The sequence below is a fragment of the Ursus arctos genome, unplaced genomic scaffold (assembly GCF_023065955.2).
Source record: "Ursus arctos isolate Adak ecotype North America unplaced genomic scaffold, UrsArc2.0 scaffold_3, whole genome shotgun sequence".
NCBI lineage: Eukaryota > Metazoa > Chordata > Mammalia > Carnivora > Ursidae > Ursus > Ursus arctos.
Genome location: NW_026622985.1, coordinates 96668924 through 96688578, shown reverse-complemented (window position 1 = coordinate 96688578; position 19655 = coordinate 96668924). Strand labels below are relative to the sequence as shown.

At 56.0% G+C, this 19655-nt stretch overlaps 1 protein-coding gene across 2 annotated transcripts in view; it reads left to right on the top strand.

Annotated features, from left to right (window-relative positions):
* Positions 1-2496: 2496 nt before the first annotated feature.
* The window catches only part of SMARCD3 (SWI/SNF related, matrix associated, actin dependent regulator of chromatin, subfamily d, member 3), a 30152-nt gene continuing 12993 nt past the window's right edge, over positions 2497-19655 (top strand). The window contains exons 1-2 of one of the 2 annotated variants that reach the window (XM_057304296.1): positions 2497-2583; positions 4473-4613. In XM_057304296.1, the coding sequence (XP_057160279.1) occupies positions 4575-4613 (39 nt within the window). In that variant the 5' untranslated portion in view covers positions 2497-2583; positions 4473-4574. The remainder of the gene's footprint in view (positions 2584-4472; positions 4614-19655) is intronic. The other variant, XM_057304297.1, reaches the window with a different exon arrangement.

Genomic DNA, 19655 nt, shown 5'->3' with positions numbered 1-19655 from the left:
TGCTGGGCCAACAAACCCCAGTCCCACCCTCCTGGAGCTCACAGTCCAGAAGGGAAGATGGGTAAGGGATCAGTGACGTAAAAACAAGGTATCAATGCTGGGATAGAGATGTGCTGCCCCACCCACCTGGGAACAAGGTATCAATGCTGGGATAGAGATGTGCTGCCCCACCCACCTGGGAACAAGGTATCAATGCTGGGATAGAGATGTGCTGCCCCACCCACCTGGGAACAAGGTATCAATGCTGGGATAGAGATGTGCTGCCCCACCCACCTGGGAACAAGGTATCAATGCTGGGATAGAGATGTGCTGCCCCACCCACCTGGGAAGTCATAAAGAAGGACCAGGGGCTTAACCTTTGAAAACTTTATCCCTGATGGACAGACTGTGAGTGGGAGGAGGAAAAAGGGGGCCAAGGGCTGTGGGCACAGGGTCAGAAGAGGCGGGACTGCCCAACTGGCTCCTCTGCCTGTCTCCTCTGGCCAGGCCTAGGCCAGCACTCAGCCTGCCTGCTTGAGGCCGCCCCTCCTTGTGTCCTGGCTGCCTGCACTCCCTCTGGGGGCCTCCTCTGGTGACCACCCCCACCCAACACATACACCCTCATGTCAGGACCCAGTCACCTCGCCTCACTTACTTATTCTGCCAAGTTAATAACTGGTGGGGGGGGGGGCACAAGAGGGTACGTACCGCCTCTAGGTAGACTCCTCTCTGCCCAGAGGAGTGAAGCTCCAGCACTGACCTTGGCACCGGGGTCTGGGTCGTGGAAGGTCTTTCAAGCCCCCTCAGACCCCATTGTCCTGATGGCTTTCCGTGCCCCCCTCCCCCCAGGTCACTGAGCAAATCCTTCCCCACCTCAAAATATTCACTGTGCCTCTTCTTCCCCTGCATTTCCAAGAGTCCCTTGTTAAAGGATAAATGTTCCTAGGAAGGATAGCATCAAGCTGTTAGCAGGGACCCCGGGTTCCTTCACTAGAAGGGACACAGGAATACATTTGATAGAGCATTAAGTAAGCAAATTTGGGTAAAAAGGCCAGAGTGGGTCCTCTGAGTTGCCAAAGGCCTGAGGTCCTCCGAGGAAGGGTCCTGAAAATAGAATCAGAGGTGCTGAAAGGGGCTGGGGAGGATTGAGTATGTCTTCCCAGGGCTGAGCGGGAGTGTGCTTCTGTCCGGCTTAATGACATGTTTTAAAGGGGGTGTAAGCAACGTTATTCACAGTGGCCAGAAAGTGGAATCAACCCGATTGTCCACAGACAGATGAACAGATAAACGAAGCGTGGTTGATATCCATCCATACGTTGTATCCATCCATACAATGGAAGCTCATTCAGCCTGAAAAGGAAGGCAGCGCTGACACCTGCTACAGCATCGATGAACCTGGAGGAAGTTATGTGCGGTGAAACAAGCCAGTCACAAAAGGGCAAATACTGTATTAATGTATTTATATGAGGTACCTAGAGTAAGCAAATTCATAGAAACAAAGTGGAACAATGGTGCCCAAGGTCTGAGGGAGAGGAGAATTGTTTACTGGGTAGAGTTTCAGGTTGCCAAGGTGAAAGAGTTCTGGAGATGGTCTGCACAACAAGGTAAATATACTTGACGGCATTGAACCGCACACTGAAAAGCGGCTAAGACGGCACATTTTGTGTTCTGTGTAGTTTAACACAATTGGAAAAAAATTAAGTAAAGAAGTAAAACATAATGACCAAAACAAAAAAACAGTGGAGGTGGAAAAGCCTCCAAGTCAGCTCATGTCAGGGGCAGTGCAGGCCCAGGCAACGCTTGGAGCCCAGGACCCCCAGATGGGGGAGTGTGAGCAGAGTGGCCTGGATGGGGCTAGGCTAGGCATCTGGGGCAGAGGCGAGAATCTGAGGGGTCGGGATCCCACTGACCTGGGTCTCTGTCACAGCTAGCTCTTCCTCGGGGTCTGCCCGGACCCTGCCCCCAAAGTCCTCACCTGGCAGCTCCATGTGGAGGCTCCCACTTGCTCTGGACCTCGCCTAAGGCTCTCTGAGGCTCATCCCTTTTAGCAGGTAAGACTTGAGCCCCTACTGTATGCCAGGCACTGTGCCAGCAGCTACTGGTGCTTTGAGGGGTCTCCTGTGACTGGATGTCATGCATAAAGGTAGGAGGAGGTGCCATCAGTTAGTGCCTGGCTCTGAACCTGGAGTGGAACCGACACCCGCCCCCTGCCTGGGGTGTGTGTGTGTGTGTGTGTGTGTGTGTGTGTGTGTGGTCCGAGAGCAGGTAATGTCTGCGCTCACTTAGGATGCTCCGACAGCCTGTGTGAATCAGTGGGCACGTAGGTGCATGTACAGACCTGAGGCTCATCTGTGCACAGGCTGAGGATCACAATGGACTTGGCCAGGGCGGGCAGCGATGCTCCCAGCGCGGTGATCGCACATTCGGATGGATGGGGCGACGCTTCCTGCTCTGATCCCTAACTCATTATTAAGCTCCTCGCTCTTTTCAGACGCTCCCTGCGCCTCCCCCGCTCCGGGCTGCAGCGGCGCAGGCGCCGGGCCGAGCCGAGCGCCGAGCGGGGAGCGGGCGGCCGTGCTCCGGGCCGGGGTCCCGGGGGAGCAGGTGAGCGACCCGCGCTGCGCGGCCCCCAGGCCCTTGCGGAGACGCCGCCCGGCCGCGCTGCGCCGGCGCCCCCGCCTTCCCTGCCTGGCAGTACCCGTCCTGCCTCTGTTGGCATCATCCCTCCTTCCCCTGCCTGGCATCCCTCCTCCCCCCTGCCTGGTATCTCCTCTGCTCCCGCCTGCCTGGCATCCCTTCTCCTCCCTGCCTGGCATCCTCCTCCCCCCTGTCTGGCATCTCCCCCTGTCTGACATCCCCCTCCGCCCCCCTGGCCTCTCCCCGTTCTCCTCCCTGCCTGGCATCTCTCTGGTCTCCCCACTGCCTGACACCCCTCCTCCTCCCCTGCCTGGCATCTTCCTTCTCACCCCTTCCTGGCACCTTCCTCTTACCTGGCACTTCCCTTTACCTGGCACCCCCCTCCCTGCCTGGCATCTTCATCCCCTCCTCCTTTCCTGATCTCTCCCCCCACTCCTCACTCTCTTCCTCCCCCTGCCTGGCACCTCCCCCACCCTCAGCCTGGTATCTCCTCCTCCTACCCCCTTTCTTGCACCTCTTCCATGACTGGCAGACTCCCATCTTACCTCCTCTCTGATACTTCCCCCTTCTCATCTCTGCCTGGCATCTTTCCTTCCTTCCCCTACCTGGTACCTTCCCATCCTCCCTCCACCTGCATTTCCCCTCCTTCCCTTTGCCTGGCACTCTCCTGCCTGGTACCTTCCTCTCCTCCCTCATGTCTGGCACCTTCCCTCCTCCCTGATTGCCTTGCACCTACTTCTCCCCCTCGCCTGCCTCCTCCTCCCTGCCTAGCATGTTCCCATCCTGCTCCTGCCTGGCATCCTCTCCCTCCTACCCACTCCCCTGCCTGGCACCTCCCCTCCTTCCCTCCGCCTGGCACCTCCCCTCCTCTCCCCTGCCTGGCACCTCCCCTCCTTCCCTCTTCCTGGCACCTCCCCTCCTCCCATCCTGCCTGGCACCTCCCTCCTCCCCCCACCCCCCGCCTGGCACCTTCCCTGTCTCCACTTGACACCCTCCTGCCTGGATACTTCTCTCCCATTCAGGTTGTCCCCCTGTCTTTAGCCTTCCTGCAGGGCACCCCCCCCCAACCATCCCTGGGCAGGTAACCTCTCCCCCATTGGCATCTTCCTCCTCTCATTGTTCGCCCTGCCTCCTCACACTTCTTGGAGTTGCCTCCTGGCCAACACCACCTACGTGTGACCCTGACCCACTCTCAAGCCCCCCGCCCCATACCTATAACACTGCCTTTTACTTGTCCCCCACACTCCACCTGCTCAAGGACTTGAGTTCACAAGTTGAGTCCTGACCCCAGCCTGTGGCCTTGCTGCTCTTGCAGGAGGGGTGAAACCAGAGGAGAAACCAGGGGTGAAACAGGGAGGGGCCGGCATGAGCGCAATGGGCAGATTAAGAACAGGCCTACTCAACGTGCCTGCCACCCCTGGGATTCCCTCAGATGTCCCTTCTGGGCTCCAGAAGCCATCCAGGTCCCATCTGGGCCTGACAGTCATGCCCTGTACCTCCAATGCTCAGGTCCCTCTCCCCTGCCTATTGCCAAGTCCCCAGAACTTGCCTCCCCTGCTGGGCCTAGGTCTCACCTGGGTTCTCTGCTCTGTCCTCATAGCTCAGTCCTGCAAGACCTGGTCTCTGCCGACTGCTTCCTGCTCTCACACTGCTCCTGCCCTGTGATCCCCGTGCAGCCCTCTATCCTGGTCCCTTTCTGCACACCTCCTGTTTTCTTTCTCAGACCTCCTTGTCACAGAGTTTGGTCCACCCAGCTGACCCCCTCAGGCTTCCTCACCAGCCCTCGGAGGTCCATCTGGACTCTGCCTTTGGGGCTCAGGTTCTGGCCCACCCCTCCCACTGCCCTCTCCTTTCAGATTCTCCTCACAATGGCCCTTGGTGCTGCAGGTGCAGTGGGCTCCGGGCCCGGGCACCGAGGGGGCACTGGATGACTCCCCTGCTGCAGGACCCTTCCACCTATGACTCCAGGCCTTCAGCACCCACCCGCCGTGGTACAGGTAGGCGCTGCCCCCACGGCCCCAAACCCAGAAGCAGGAGCCCTGGGACCCCACTGAGAGGTGCTGGCTCTTGACCTCCAGTCATAACCCAAGGCCCCCTCTTGGCATTTCTGTCCCGCCCAAGCCGTACCTATGACATGCTTCTTCCCATCCCCTCCCACTGCTGGGCCATCCCCCAGATCCTGCTGACATCTCCTCCCACCCTTCCACTACCCCTTCTGAGTGCCTTCTCCTCCTGGCTCCCTGGGTTCTGCCTATCAAAGCCATTCGGAGCCAGGAAGCAGCGAGCCTGAAACCAGGTTTTGCCTCTGGTGAAAATGGTCTGGGGCTGTGGCTCATTCCATTTCCTCCACTCGTAGACACGCAGACACACACCTCCTCCATCCTCACCGGCGTGTGCGCACGCATGCTCTCTGCTAGCTGGGGGGGGCCTGCTGACACCCAGCACAACTTAGGCTCTAGAAACCTAACCCCAAACCTTCTTTGGCAAACCTCTAAAATCCTTCCAGAATCCAGGCAGGGGTTTGTTCTTGGTGGGAGGGGGAGGTGGTGGCAGCCTGTTGCGTGGCCTTGGGTGGGGCCAGCCCTGTGCTACCACCAGGCAGGCCTCAGACTCAGAGATGCTCCAGGCCCATCGCATGTGAGTTGGACTTCCTGGGCCTCCTCTTGGCAAAGTGTAAGGAGGTTGGCCGGGCTAGTACCGTATCGGTGCCCCTGGTCCAGAAGGAGGCACTGAGGCACTGGGTGGAAAGGCTGCCTGCCTGAGAGCCCTGTTCAGCTGTGGGAAGGGGCAGGATCTGGGTCTGAGGCCTGCCCAGCCCCACCTGTCACCCTGGCTGCCTCACCAGTGGGAGTCTCCTCTGACAGGCTGGGTGCTAGGGGACCCTAGAGGTGTGAAGGACTTTGTCCTTACCCTCAGGACCGGAAGTCCAGCAGGGGGACAGACTTGGGAAAGCCCACGAGAAGTGCTACAGCAGACAGTTCAGGCCCCAGGGCTCTGAGGAGCGGAAAGGCCCCAGAGGAGCAGTGTGAAGTGGGCTTTCAGAGGAAAAGGGGCTGGGTGAAATGAGGGTGGCTTTCCCAACTTCTTCCTCAGAAAGGGCCGAGGAACTCTCTCTATCCTGCCTAGGCTGTTCCCCTCCCTCCCACCCCTGTGGCTGGCTTGTGCCTCCAGGAAGATGGTGCTGTGGCTGGCTGCCAGGGGAGCCCAGTGCTGTCACCTGGTGCTGGCCACGGGGCAGACAAACGCTGGGCGGTGCAGGAAAGTCAGTGCCCCACACAAAGGTCCTGCCTTAGCTTAACTGCGGGCCTGTCTCCCAGCTTGCAGGGGTTGGTTTTTTAATGCAGAAGCCTAAAGAAAAGGCCTAAGCCGGTGTACTTGCTGGGCAACTCTAAAGTTCTTGGTGTCTGAGGGTGGAGGCTTGCCGAGCAGCTGGGGTCCCTGGGAGGTACCCTAGAGCCAGGGGCCCCCATGTGGTGAGTCCTTGTAAGTCGTGGCTGATTTGGGGTACACTGAGCTAAGCCCTAAGCTGGCTCCCCAGCAGCACTAGTTCGGTGCCCTGGGTTGATCCAGACCTTGCCTGAAGGAGGTGATCACCCTGAAGGATGGGCAGCAGGGGAGGGGAGGCATGGGAAGCCTGGGGGGTTGGAGGCTCTGAGAGCTGTGGGTACATCCTAGCGACACCTGGTCCCGGAGTGGCCTGGTCACAAGGTGAACGGAGGGTCCGTCCTGAAACTCCTGGGGGCCTCCCCATGTGATGAAGGAGGCAAGGGGTGAGGTGCTGGGGAAGTTTCTGGCGCGTTGTTTTAGAGCCGCATTAACATGAGATGGGGCTTCATTCAGCACGTGCAGTCCCAGGCATGGAGCCGGCTTTGACGCTTGGCGGCTCGGGCACGTGCTGTCATTTGGATGCTGACAGGCCCCGTGCTAGCGTCTAGACGGCGCGGTGGGCGCACTCCCAGGCGGGCAGCAGCTGGAGGCTGTCTTCGCCCCGAGTGCTGGCAGTGTGATTGCAAGTGAGAGCTCGTTATTAGTGAGCGTGAAGTGGTGGAGGTAATGAGCTGAAGGTGTCACCAGGAGGGGGTGTCATGGGAGGAGGTGTCAGGAGGTGTCACGAGAGAAGGTGGAGTCGCAGACACGTGGGCTGAGTGAACGGCCCTCAGGTTCCGCTGGATTCTGTGCCCTCTCGGATGACCGTGCCAGAGGCGTCGGCCCGCTTCTGGTGGGCACTCTGGCTGACGGACGCCTGGGGAGGCCAGGGCTGTGGCTGCCAGTATCCCCTGCTGGTGAGGGATGTGCAGACCCTTGGTCACTTGTGAGGACCCTGCAGGAGAGGAATTGCTCACTTCAGCCTGGCCCACCTCTTGATTTGCTTCCCAAGCTGTGAACCAATTTCTTTGTTACCTAAACTTAACTTCCAGGAAATTTGAGAATGTGTCTTATGAGCATGTGTCCCGCTCATGCCTTTCCTGGAATTTACAAACTTGGATCATCTCCCATGTCAACCTTCTTTCCAGACCGAAGAACATTCTGGGGCCTGGAGTGAGGAGCAGCGTGCTGTGGGGAGGGGAGAAAGGCAGAGACAAGAAGACACAGGAGGATGTGCTGTGCTCCACCTTACTCCAGAAGGGGTCGGGGGCACTTGGCAAAGACACGTGTAGTGAGCAAGTCAGGACATTGGAAATACAGGGAGGGAATATATGGGGCAGCCAAGGATGGCATTAGTGCACAAGGCACAAGCCGCAAGGCCCGGAGGCCCCATCCGCAGTGGGAGAACAGGGGCGCTCATGGCATTCGCACCGCCTAGAAGCCAGACCGTTTGCTCCAAGACGCTGTGATTTCGGGCCCTGTGACCCCGAGAAGTGTCTCCTATGTGATGACGTGAGGGGGACACTGGGTGACAGAGCTAAGCACAGGTTTCCTAGGCCAAGGCAAAGACCAACACAATAGTATGCAGCCAAATAAATATTGCTGATCATGGTCAATCCCAAGATAAAAGTTAGAAGGACTAGAGGAAGACATCGCCTGCCTTCAGGAAATGATCTACACTTTAATATTTCCAACAACAGTTTTGAGAACTGTCAGGCAGCAGGAAGGTTTATTTAAAATCGGGAATTAACTACAGAGTCCCACACATTCTTGGGGAAGGGTAATATCCTTGTAGGAACATAGAGACCTCAACCAGCACACATGCCCAGCAGGTGAGTTTGGGTATAGCGTGGGCCCAGTCACTCGCCTTCCACCGTAGATCGTGAGCCCACGTGTCAGGGACATATCAGCTTTATTGCAGGGCCAGCCGGACTAGAGAAAGAAGCTTGAACCTGTGTTTGCTTATCTGGGGCGTAGGAAAAGGTTAAGATGGGCTCCCTCCTGCCAGCAGACGCACCCCAAAGGGAAGGGCAGGCTGCACGGAACAGCCCTGATGTCACCACCCCTGACCCAGGAGAGGAACTTGTCCAGCAGACGTCAGACGCCCCCAGCTCCTCAGGCAGAGAGCCCCTCCCAAGGGGTGGGAGAGGTGGCAGGATTATTCCAGAGTCTTCTCTCCAGAGGAATAGAGTAGAGGTCTCCCCGTGAACCCATGATGACAAGAGCACAGGGTTCCCTCCATGGTTGGGTGTGGGGCTAGCCATCTTGCTGACAGCGACACCAAAGCTCAAGTCCTGACCTGGGAGTGACATTTGACCCTCCCCCTTCTCTCTCCATTGGGACAATCACCTCTTCCTTTGATTTGATTTCCTAGACATGTCTTAGTTCCATCCTCTTATGTCTCCGTAATGACGCTGTTGTCTCCTACCTGGACCACTGAGGTAGCCACCCAAGTCGTGGCCCACTCTCAGTCTGGACCCCTCCTCCCAACCCCAGCCCACTGGGGTAGCCAGGGTTCCTGCAACACAGACCTGATCTGTTCTCTCTTCCGTTTCCTCACCGGCTTCAAGGGCCTGCCCTCACTCAGGGCCTTCCCACATGCTGTTCCCTTGGCCTGCAACACACTTCCAGCTCCCTTCACCTCTCTAAATCTGCCCATCCTTCAAGTCTCTACTTAAACGCCACTTCTTCCAGGGACACTTTCTCCCACACTGATTAGGTATGACGTCCTAACTTCTTATGGCTTATAGCGTGTACCAAAGGTTTAAAGATTGCATCATACTGCTCCTTAAAGGCTCAGACTGCATCTGTGGTGTTCCGCACAGTACAGAAAAACATTTCGTGAATGAATGAGGCAGGGGGTGGGAGGAGGTGGCTCTGACAGTTGATCTTAAGAGGACCATGAGGGGCGGGGCGCCTGGGTGGCTCCATCGTAAAGCCTCTGCCTTCAGCTCAGGTCATGATCCCAGAGCCCCTCATCAGGCTCCCTGCTCAGTGGGAAGCCTGCTTCTCCCTCTTCCACTCCCCTTGCTGGTGTTCCCTCTCGCTGTGTCTCTCTCTGTCCAGTAAATAAATAAAAATCTTAAAAAAAAAAAAAAAAAAAAAAAAGAGGATCCTGAGGGGCACCTGGGCAGCTCAGTCAGTTAAATGTCTGACTCTTGATTTCGCTTCAGATCATGATCTCAGGGGTGTGGGCTCGAGCCCCACGTCAGGCTCTGTGCTGGGCGTGGAGCCTGCTTGGGATTCTCTCTCTCCCCTCTCCCTCTGCCCCTTCCCTGCTCTCTTGCTTACGCTCTCTCTGTAAAAAAAAAAAAAAAAAAAAAAAAAAAAAAGAGGACCCTGAGATCCCTTTGTATGGTTGGTCCTTGCCCTCTCTGTACCCGCACAACCCAAGGGTAGGCCTTTCTTAACTACCCACCTTGGCCTGCTGACACCTGAGCAGCCCTTGGCCCATGCCTGGGCAGCAGTCCCTTTCAAAAAGGACCTGTTCACCATGTTCACAGACGCTCCTTCCATATTTAGTTGTTTGGTTTTTTTAAAAAGATTTATTTATTTATTTTAGAGAGAGAGAAAGAGAGCAGGCCTGGGGGAGGGGAGGGTGGGGAGAGGGGGAGGGGCAGAGGGAGAGAGAGAATCTCAAGCAGACTCCCCACTGAGCACAGAGCCCAACATGGGGCTTGAGCCCCCCCAAACCCACCCCCCCACCCTGAAATCATGACCTGAGCCGAAATCAAGAATCAGATGCTTAACCGATTGAGGCACCCGGGCACCCCGTCTTTAGTTGTTCTTGTGATGAGGAGAATCTTCCTTCCGGGGACCCTGGTCTTGCCCTTTGGAGTTCTAGAGAATAAACGCTCTTCTGCTTCCATGACATCTGACTGCCTCCAGTCGTTTGCCTCCCCTCCCCGGGTCCGCTCTCAGGAACATTCAGGTCTGGCTTCCTCAAATGTTCCTCACCTGGGGGCCCGTGCAGGCTGCTCTCGCCCTTGGTGCCCACTGCGAGAGCCAGAGGGGGGTGCTGCCTGATGCCGGCAAACAGGCTTCGGGGCTCCCGGGGCTCCGTTGGAAGGTGGGCTCTGCCCCTCATCAGCTAGGCTGATGTGGGAAGACGCACTTAGTTCTCTGAGCCTCAGTGTCCCCGTCTGTAAGGTGGGACTTGATGCCCCTTCTATAAAGATTCAGAGGGCTGCTAAGTACCGAGCACTCAGCTCAACAGCCAGCACCTGGTACCCCTCATCAGCCCGCGGGCTAAAATGTGGTGCCCGGTGCCGCCCTGCGCACTACGGCATCCAGGCGTCATCCACAGACCCTGTGACCATGTCCCCCCAGGTTCCAGGCCCAGCTTCCATTCTCGCCACCCTTATAGTGTGGGCTCATAAAGGCCTGGAGTCAGTGAGCAACCCCTGGGCCTTTCCTCCCCTCAGCTGAGAACGCCATTCTCCCTGCTCCCACATCTTGAACTCAGATGCAGAGTTAGCTTTAGCCTGGCTTCCCAGTCTGACGCAGTCTGCATATTTAAGCCTTTAATAAAGTTTCAAGTTGGAAATAAAAAGCCAGCCAGCAGGGTGGAGGAGAGAGCTCCGTGGTGCTCTGGCTGTCCTGGGCTGTAAGCAGCTGAATCCACAGCAGGGGCCCGGTGGGTGGGCTTGGGGGAGGGGCCCCAGCCATCAAGGGCCCAGAGGAGGGGCAGAAGCTGAGCTCCAGCTCCCTCGGAGGACCCCACTTCATCCCACCCAGCAGGAAGCACTCTTGCTTTTGTGCCTCAGTTTCTCCTTTGACCACTTACTTTTACCACCCCACCACCATCTTACTCTGGCCTCTTCCTTCAGGAGAAAACTGTCTCAGACACCCTTTCAAAGAATGCCCAACGGGTGGACTAGGGCCCCACCTATCCAGACTCTCCCACCCCACCCCCAACAGTCCCACCCCTCACTTCAGCAGCCCCCGGGACTCCAGAGCAGCTCCCACAGGATGGAGAAGGGCCAAGCAGGCCCAGGGCAGAAGAGTGGCAACCACTGTTGACTGAGATCTTAGTGCAGGTTTTAGGAACTGTTTTAAGAATTTGTCATGGTTTAGCTGATTTATCCTCACCGCAAGACTAAAATGATAGTATTATCATCATCACTTTCGAGATGAGAAACTGAAACACAGAGAGGTTGAGTAAACTTCCCAATGGTTAGTGCAAGAGCCCCAGTTGGGGTCTGTCCACCACATCTAGCCCCCAGAGGGGTGCAGTGACCCAAACCAGACGGGCCCTCAAAGAGACAAAGCAGCCAGCCTTTTCTGTAGACCCAGGCCAGCCCCTTGTACCCCAGCACCTAGACCCAAGGTCAAAGGCTAGTTGTCCTGGTGCTCAAAGCTCACACAACTGATTTACATTCATTGCTGGGTGCCTAGGACTTTAGAGTTTGCAACCCCCAAAATGGTGTGTGTGTGTGTGTGTGTGTGTGTGTGTGTGTGTAGTAAATTGGAGAAGTCTTGCCACTTAGAAAAGGGATAGCCCCTCCCCAATTCCATCTGACTGTTTCCAAGTATATTGGTGGGCTTGTATTGCTAGATTTCCAGGTTTTTAAGAGATTCTGGAAATCTGGCTTTTTATGTGAAATCTCTCAATTTTTAAGATTTTAAAAAGTGTTCAAGAAAGACACTATGAGTTAAGCCAAACCTGTTTGCTTTGCACCTTCCTTCTTGGGCTCCCCTCATGCCATCACCCCCAACTGGTCACCTCTTCTAGCCTTCGGGCCCAGAGCCCTAAATCAGCATTGCTAGTCCAGAGAACTCGAGGGGCCCAGGCATCATTGGACCCCAGGCTGAGAAACACCACACTGAGTTGGGGTCACTTTAAGCAGTCTCTTGCCATCAACGATTTTTAAACAGAATGCAGAGAGTCTTGTCAAAAACTTGAGAATCCTGCCCTAGAAACAGGGATCCCAATGGGGGGTGCTAATGGAAAGGACTGGAGGTAGAATCCCCAGTTGCAGAATCCCCCTCAAAGTTTGAGTTTTAAACCCAGAACAGCGGCTGGTGAGGGAATTCAGGGCACCTCTGACAACCAACGGTAGGGGCGGGGGGGGGGGGGGGGCGGCGGGCAGTTCAATGACAAGCCTAAAAGAACAGTGACCTTGAGATCAGAACATGGCAGTCTGAGCCCCATCTTTGACACTAGTTCCCTGTCTGGCTCTGAGTCAATCATTAACCTTGTGTTCTCATCTTTAAAATGGGTATAGTAATATTCAGCCCTTTAACTTCCTGGGATGTTGAAAGAACCAAATTAAATAATGCATACTGCACTGTTTTGTAGGCTATGAAGCTCCGTAAAGATGTATGTGTGAATTTGGAGGTGTTTGACAAAGTCTCTCCCAATATCTTGAGTGTGACACATAAACGTGGGCTGGATGCAGTAGTGTGCGGGTAAATATTTAACAACTGGCTCTTGACAGGGTGGGAAGGGGGAGCTGAAATCTGATTTGTATTATTTGCCAATTTCCATGGTATAAATACTCCTACCACGGCTGATTTTAAACTACCAACATGACACTCCAGCACATCACTGCATGTTACTACGATTGAGTAAATTTGCTGCCAATTGAAGACTCAACCCAAAGGTTGTAGATTGTCTGTCTGGAACGAGGGCTTTGTCTTTCCTCTTCCAGTACAGTCAGCACGGACCTGGGTGAGGAGAGAAGGTCATGCTCATGGATCTGTGAATGACACATAGCTGGAAAGGATGGCAAATATATCGGATTACCGAATTGAGATTCAAGGGATCTCAAGCTGGAATAATGGGCTGATTCCTACAAGATGGATATCAACAGGAATAAATATAAGTTATCTGTTCTTGAATCCAAATAGGCAATGTTAGAAGTAGGGGATGGGAGACACGTTTTGGCACAATCAGAGTAGAAAGAGAATTGAGGTTTTAATTGACAGCAAGTTCAATGAAAGTCCAAAGTGGGATGGATGGTTACCAAGGAGTGATATGCTACTAACAGTGATGGCTTCGTTTGGACCTCCAGGACTTAAAGAAAATTCCCGCATGTGTCCCCTCAGTACTGTTTTGCTATTCGCAATAAGCTGGTGAGAGAGCTGAAGTGGCAGTGTACCCATTTTAAAGATAAACAGACTGAGGCTAAGAGAAATTGACACAATGTGGCCCTTTTGTGCTCCTGTCAATTGGTGGTGGCAGAAAGACTCAACCTCAGCTGTTCTGGCCCCAGGCTTGGCCCTGCGTTGTGCCCATAAGCACGTTGTTCTCAGTGCCGTGCTTTCGGGGTCGAGGGGAGAGGCGGGTGGCCCTTGGACAGGCAGGCCGGTCACAGTGGGTGGCTTTAAGGCTGGAAATGTATTTTCTGGAGGCAGGATGCCAGAGAACAAGGTGTCGACAGGGGGCTTGGGTCCTTCTGAGGCTGTGAGGGCAGATCTGCCCCGGACCTCGCTGCTTGACTTGCAGACAGCCGTCTTCCCCGAGTCACGCGTCTTCCCTCTGTGTGTACCTGACCCTGTGTCGTAAATTTCCCCTATTTTATGATCCCGGTCATATTGGATTAGGGTTACCCTATTGACCTCATTTTAACTGGATTACCTTTGTAAAGACCCTATCTCCAAGTAAGAACACATTCTGAGGGAGGAGGGTTAGGACTCCAGCAAACGAGTTTGGTGGGGGGAGACACACTTCAGCCTGTGCTGGGGGTACTATGACGTCTGCTTCGGAATTCGGAGCTGTGTCTTATGGAGGAGGGAGAAGATGAGTTCCAGGTAGCCAGAACGTCTGGGAGGTGACCCAGGCTCACACGCACCACAGGAAGGTCCGAGGTCCCCGCTGCCCCCTGCTGCGGGGACACCAGCTCCTCCCTGGGCTGGAGCTTTCCTCACTAGGGGCTGCGTGGAGCTGGAGGGAGGTCCCGAGCCCTCTGTTCCCACAGACACCCCCGGCATTCACCAGTGTGCACTGGTACAGCCCCATGGCGGGCTCCACCACTGCCCCCCACGGGCTGCCCCTGCAACCTCTGCTGGGGCTTGGGCACAGCGACTGGGGACACCCTCGGCCATGGCTGCAGCTAGCTGCTGACTTCTCCACCACTGCCACAAGGCTGGCCACCCTGCCAAGCCACAGCCCCACTGAAGACATAGCTGTTGGGGGCTGAATGCCTCTTTTTCCCCATAAGGAAGCCCAGAGCTCTGGAATGGGGTGCACGGTGCCTGCTCCCCCCAACCCCCTGCCAGAGCAGCAGCTGTCCTGGGGCAGGAGCTGACATGAGCTTCTCACGGCTTCGATGCCGTCAGCCCCACCCTACTCTATCCAGTCCTCCAACATTGTGTCCCAGGGGCTGAGGCTGTGTCTCATGGGTGCGTGGGCAGCACTTGGCACCAAGCGCTCACACAGGAGGTGCTCACTAAGTGCGCGGCAGGATGGCAGAGGAGGAGGGGGACAGGTGCAGGAGGAGGCCCTGCTTTTCCTCCGGATGCTTCCAGCAGCAGCTCCTGAACCTCTGCTTCTCTTGGCCCGACGGTCGCCCTTACAAACTCTTCGGTGAGAGTCCAGTGGCTTTGCCACTTCTGGTGGCCTCTGAATGTCTTCCTTCCCCCCTTTCCTGCAGTCTTTACCAAGTTTTTGCACTGCATGGATAAGCTTCCCATACAAGACCCACCCTGCCTACTAATGCGCTCAAGGAGGCTTCCAGCGGTTGGGCCAGAACCCAGACTCCGCTTGGGCTCCCAGAGCCACCAGAATTAGCCACTGTGAATAATTGCCCAGCTGAGCCCTCAGACGTCCCCTCCGTGGTATTTGTGATGGTTCCTCAGCAGAGGGGCTCTGAGGGCTCCCTGTTTTCACCAGTCTCCTAGCTGGGGGTCGTTGGACAACAGGACCGCCAGGACCCAGAGATAAGGCAGGGCAGTGCAGCCTCGCCCGCAGAGTCGGGCAGGCTCAGCATCAGGAAGCTCTAAGAGCAGCAACTGTTAAGTGTCTCCTCTGTGCTGGACCCTGTGCCCAATTCTGCACGTGCACGACTTTATTTCAAGCCTCACATCGACCTGTGAGTCAGGCGTAGGGCGCCCTGTCTTGAGGACAGGGAAGACGAGGCTCGGACAGGTGAAATAACTTGTGCAAGGTTCTGAGCTGAGTGTGAACCCGGGACCATCAAACTCTAGATCAGAGGTTCTTCACCCAGGGCAATTGTACCCTCCAGGGACAAAGGACAGTGTTGGGAGATATTTTTGTTTGTTGCACTGAGGGTGGGGGTGAGGGCGGGGGGCGTGCTGGTAGAATTTCCTGGATAGAGGCCAGGGATGTTACCAACATCATGAGGCAGCCCCCACAATAAAGACTTATCCAGCCCAAAATGTCAGTGGTGCTAAGGCTGAGAAGTCCTGTTCTGGAGTCTAAGCTCAGAGTCATCGCACTGTGGTGCCTGCAGAGACCCTACCCAGGGCAGTGTGTTCAGAGCCTGGGAGAGGACAGGACCCCGAAAGAACTGGAGTGACGTGCAGGGCATTAAGGCCTCATTGTCACAGCCCGGTCCCAAGACAGACTAGGTTGCAATGGCCAAAGCAAAAGCCCAGATCTGGGAGCAAGGGCAGGGGGGCAGGGTTGGCTGAGGGGCTACCTGGAGGGGATTCACTGGGTTGGGGGGGCACCAGCTGGCCTTAATTACAAAGGACTGTGAAGCTCGGGGCTGAGCACCATGCAGGTCCTGAGGCCATCCTCCTCCATTTCCCTACTGCCTGCTCCCTGGTGAGTCTTCACGAGGCCTCTTGGCCATCACCACAGCTCTTTGAGCCCAGGAGTAAAGACGGTATGCTGTGTGGGGACACGGGGGAGACTGAGCCCTGCTTTGACTGCGAGACCTTGATCATAGAGCAGCTTCAAAGACCATCTCCTCTTGATCCCATGCACTTTTGGCCCTGTTCCCCCAAGAAACCTGCAGTCCTTTGCACACGGGCGGAGCTTTTGCCTTTTGCTCAGCTCACTTCTACCCTCCTTAGGCCCAGTGAGAGTCTCCGAGTTCTCCAGACCTATGGCCACCAAGCGGCACGGGGAGAGCAGGACAAGGTTGCTCTGGGGCTGCGCCGGAGCACTGCCCGCTTCCGGCCTATGGCTAGGACCACGCGTTCCCAAAGCAGGCAAGCACTGAGGTGGCTAGGTGGAAGTTCTTTGGAAGCTTCTGTGTCTCAGTGCAGTGAGAAGCAAGGGCGTCAGCTCAGGAAGGGGAGCAGATGTGGAAACTCGCATAGAGAGCAGAGCGGGGAAGGGCGTGCGTGGAGGAGGGACAGCGGGACAGCTGCGCAGCATGAGGCCAGGTGAAGGGGGTGCTCCTGAACAGGGAGACCCCGTCAGGGTGCTTAGGTGTCTCTCTGGCCACATTCAGGTGCCAGGTGTGGGGCAAGAGTTGGTGAAGCTGGATTTAACTCTTAAGTAAGAGAGTCAGGAGTATATGCAAAGGAGGTGAAATGATGAATTTTATGTTACGTATGTTTTATCATAATTTTTAAAAAAGAATCCTATGTAACAGTGTAGTTGTGATGAGGGGTGTGGGTCAGAGAAATGGACCAGAGGTTCCAGTGGAGTCACAGGCTTCGGGAATCAGGGAAGTGGACAGAGTGAGCTGGAAGGACAGGAGATGGTGGTCGGAGTGAGGTGTTTAAGGCTGATTTTGGGGTGTGGGGCTGCAGCTGCTGGAATGATAAGACCCAATAGGTGACCTGGAGCAAATGGCTGAGGGAGGGTGGGGGACTTCTAGAGGAGAGGTGGCCGAGGGACGAGAGACCGAGGTATGGCAAGGACCACCCATGAAGATCCCAAAAAGCAGCAAGAAGAGGACAGGCGTCAATGAGTGTCCTCGAGTGGCAGGGAGGGTCCCTACCCCACTTTGAGTCCAGGGGTGGGGAGCTCTGGAGAAAATACTGACACCACCAGTGGCAGTTTCAAGGGCAGTGGTTTCTGGAGGGCTTCTCTTGCAAGAAGGCAAAAGGGCTGTTCACAGAAGTGGCCCAGCGTTTTGGAAATTTTACTTATGACAGACCGCACAGTAGAAGGGTTCAGGTTGGGAGATGGGCCTCTGAGGGGAGTCCGGGGCCTTCTGTGGGGCTGGACTCAAGGGAGGAAGTACATCGTGACAGGAAGGCAGGTGCACTCAAGGCTGACCATGGGGAGGGACAGAGTGTCGTGTTGGGGGGGGCACTCGCAGCCCCCACCCGTGCAGTGTAAAAGTGTCCTCAGACCCTGAGGGCAGGTCGGGGCCTGCCCTTGATCCCTCACAGAGCTGCAGGTATCTGGGAGACCAGGTTCAAGGGTTGCTTCCAGGCAGGTTTTATCTGTACATTCCACTGCCCCCCAACATTTGGTTTGGTTTCACTGAAACATTTGCCAAGGGAATGTACATGAATTTTTTTCTACTCAGTTTTCTTCACTCAGGTGACATCCCAGACCTCAGAATGTAGTGGTTGGCCGAAATCCCTCGGACCACCTGGTCAGAGCAGTAGCTGAGACCTCAGAAGCTTCCCCGGGGATGAGGGGCAGGACATTAAGCCACCAGGAGACTGTCCTGACACTGGTCATGAGGGAGCAGTGAGCTGTGGGGGAGAGAGGAGAGGAATCAGAGGTGCCGGGATGGGGCTCCTTTCTGCCAAGAGAAAGGAGGGCCGGGGCCTGGGAGCCATGGGGTGCAAGCAGGGCAGGAGTGATGGCTTCAGCCAGACAGAGGGCACTGTGGGATGGGTGGGCTTCCTGGGCTCTGGCTGGGGGGCAGCCAGGAGGCTGGTGGAGGGAGGTAGGTGGTGAGAAGGAGGGGCTTGCTGCTCCTTGGAGTCTTGATAGCCTGTGAGTCCTGAGAACATGGATCCCTTGTTTTTGCCCCTGCAGCTAGCTAGATAGGCCGGTGTTGGTCTAGAGGCAGATGGGTGGGGAGCAAGGATGGTTCTGTGGACACCTACCTGCCCCCCGCACCAAGGAGAGCCCTGCCCCATGTCCCACCCCCTAGGCTGCAGGATGGGAGCTGGGGCAGTTAGAGCACACCTCAGGGTCCCACATAAATACCTCCCCACAGACCAACCCCATCCTGGCCAAAATGGGGAGCAGACCAGTGTGGCTCGTTTTTGCTCAGCATTGTAAGCCGTAGGATGTTGCTACAAGGAACCATCTCATTTAACGGCCGTCATGAGGGGAGAGTGCAAAGCTGCTACAAATCCAAAATGTGCCCCCCTCTGGGCTGGTGGGAGCTCCGGCCCCCAGTGACCAGCAGTTTCAACATGCTGCCGTTTGCAGTTATCCTGTGTATGTGAGGTGTAGGTGCGGGGCAGGGAGGGGGCACAGAGCACCCCATTAGACTGAAGAGATCCACACAGAACAAGAGAGGAAGGATTAACTCATTCCACTAACCTTTATCATACACCTGCTAACTGAGCAGGACCCTGGAGATCCCAAGGCAAGGCTTGCCCTGCTCCCAGGAGGCTGACGGCACAGTGGTGAAGGCTCACTGGAAGTGAGTGACAGTGAGTGACAAGGACCAGGCTCCACCTCGGGTTAGCAGCAGCCCTTAAATGGTGTGGGCCTATCTCTGTATGTCTCTGTCTCCCTTTCCTTCCCACCTTGTCTGCCTTGGTTCCTGTCTCTGTCTTACGGAATCCTTGGATTTCAGGGCAGGAAGGCCCTAGGAATCATCTGGCCACCCCCCTCCTTTTACTCCTGAGAAAGCTGAGGGACAGAGAGATACAGCGACTTGCCCAAGGTCACACAATTATTTTGGTGTCCTAGTTTATCTTTGCGTTTTGCTTCTTTCTATCATATTTGTCTTTCTTGTGTGTGTTTGCAAAACTGACACAGAAGCCGAAGTCATACAAAGAGGCAGACAGCCCCCTGGCTAGTAGCAGAGGGTGTCCAGGCACAGAAACATTCTCGCACAGAGAGGGAGGTACCCAGTGCTGCTCTGGCCTGGGAAGAGTAGTGGGGGGAGCCAGGAGGAGGAGGAAGATTGTGCTATGATGTCCCAGGCCTGTTCTGCCAATGTCCTGTCTGCTGGCTGGAGGAAGCCCCTCACCAGAGGTGGGGAGGGGGGGCGGTGAAGGTGCAGATTCCCTTCCACCCATCTCTGGGGACTGGGCCTGGCCCCAAGGCCTAGCTGGAGTTCGGGGGGGGGGGGGCTGGGATTTAGGCCTGGTGGGTGGGCTGAGTCAGAGCTGCCTCTGGGACCCCTGGCATGCCCTGGGGTTTAATGACCAGAGGAGAAGTTGGGGGCTGAGTTTAGTGATGGGCCAGAACACGGACATCAGAGGTCCTCAGCCTGAGAGTTCCAGGTGATCTCACTGTCTCTCTGTGTCTCTGTGTCTGTCTGTCTGTCTGTCTCTCTCTCTCTCTCTCTCACACACACACACACACATACACACACGCTGCCGTCCCAATCAGTGAGGGTAATTTCATTTTGCTAAGGAAAGCTTTATTGCTGGGGGTATACGGAAAAGGGGGCAGCAGAAAGAGGTCTCTCCCTTCAGTCTGGTTTCCTTTGTTCCTCCCTCGCCTTCCTCCCTCTCCCCTTCCCAGCTTCCCTCCTCTCCTAGCCTCCTTCTTCCATTCTCCCTCCCGTGCCCCTCCTCCCCCCTCCCCCAGAGCTGGGTCCCCGTAACAGGACCTCCACTGAAGGCGGGGTGGGGGGGGGGGTGGGACAGCCGGCTCCGGCCTC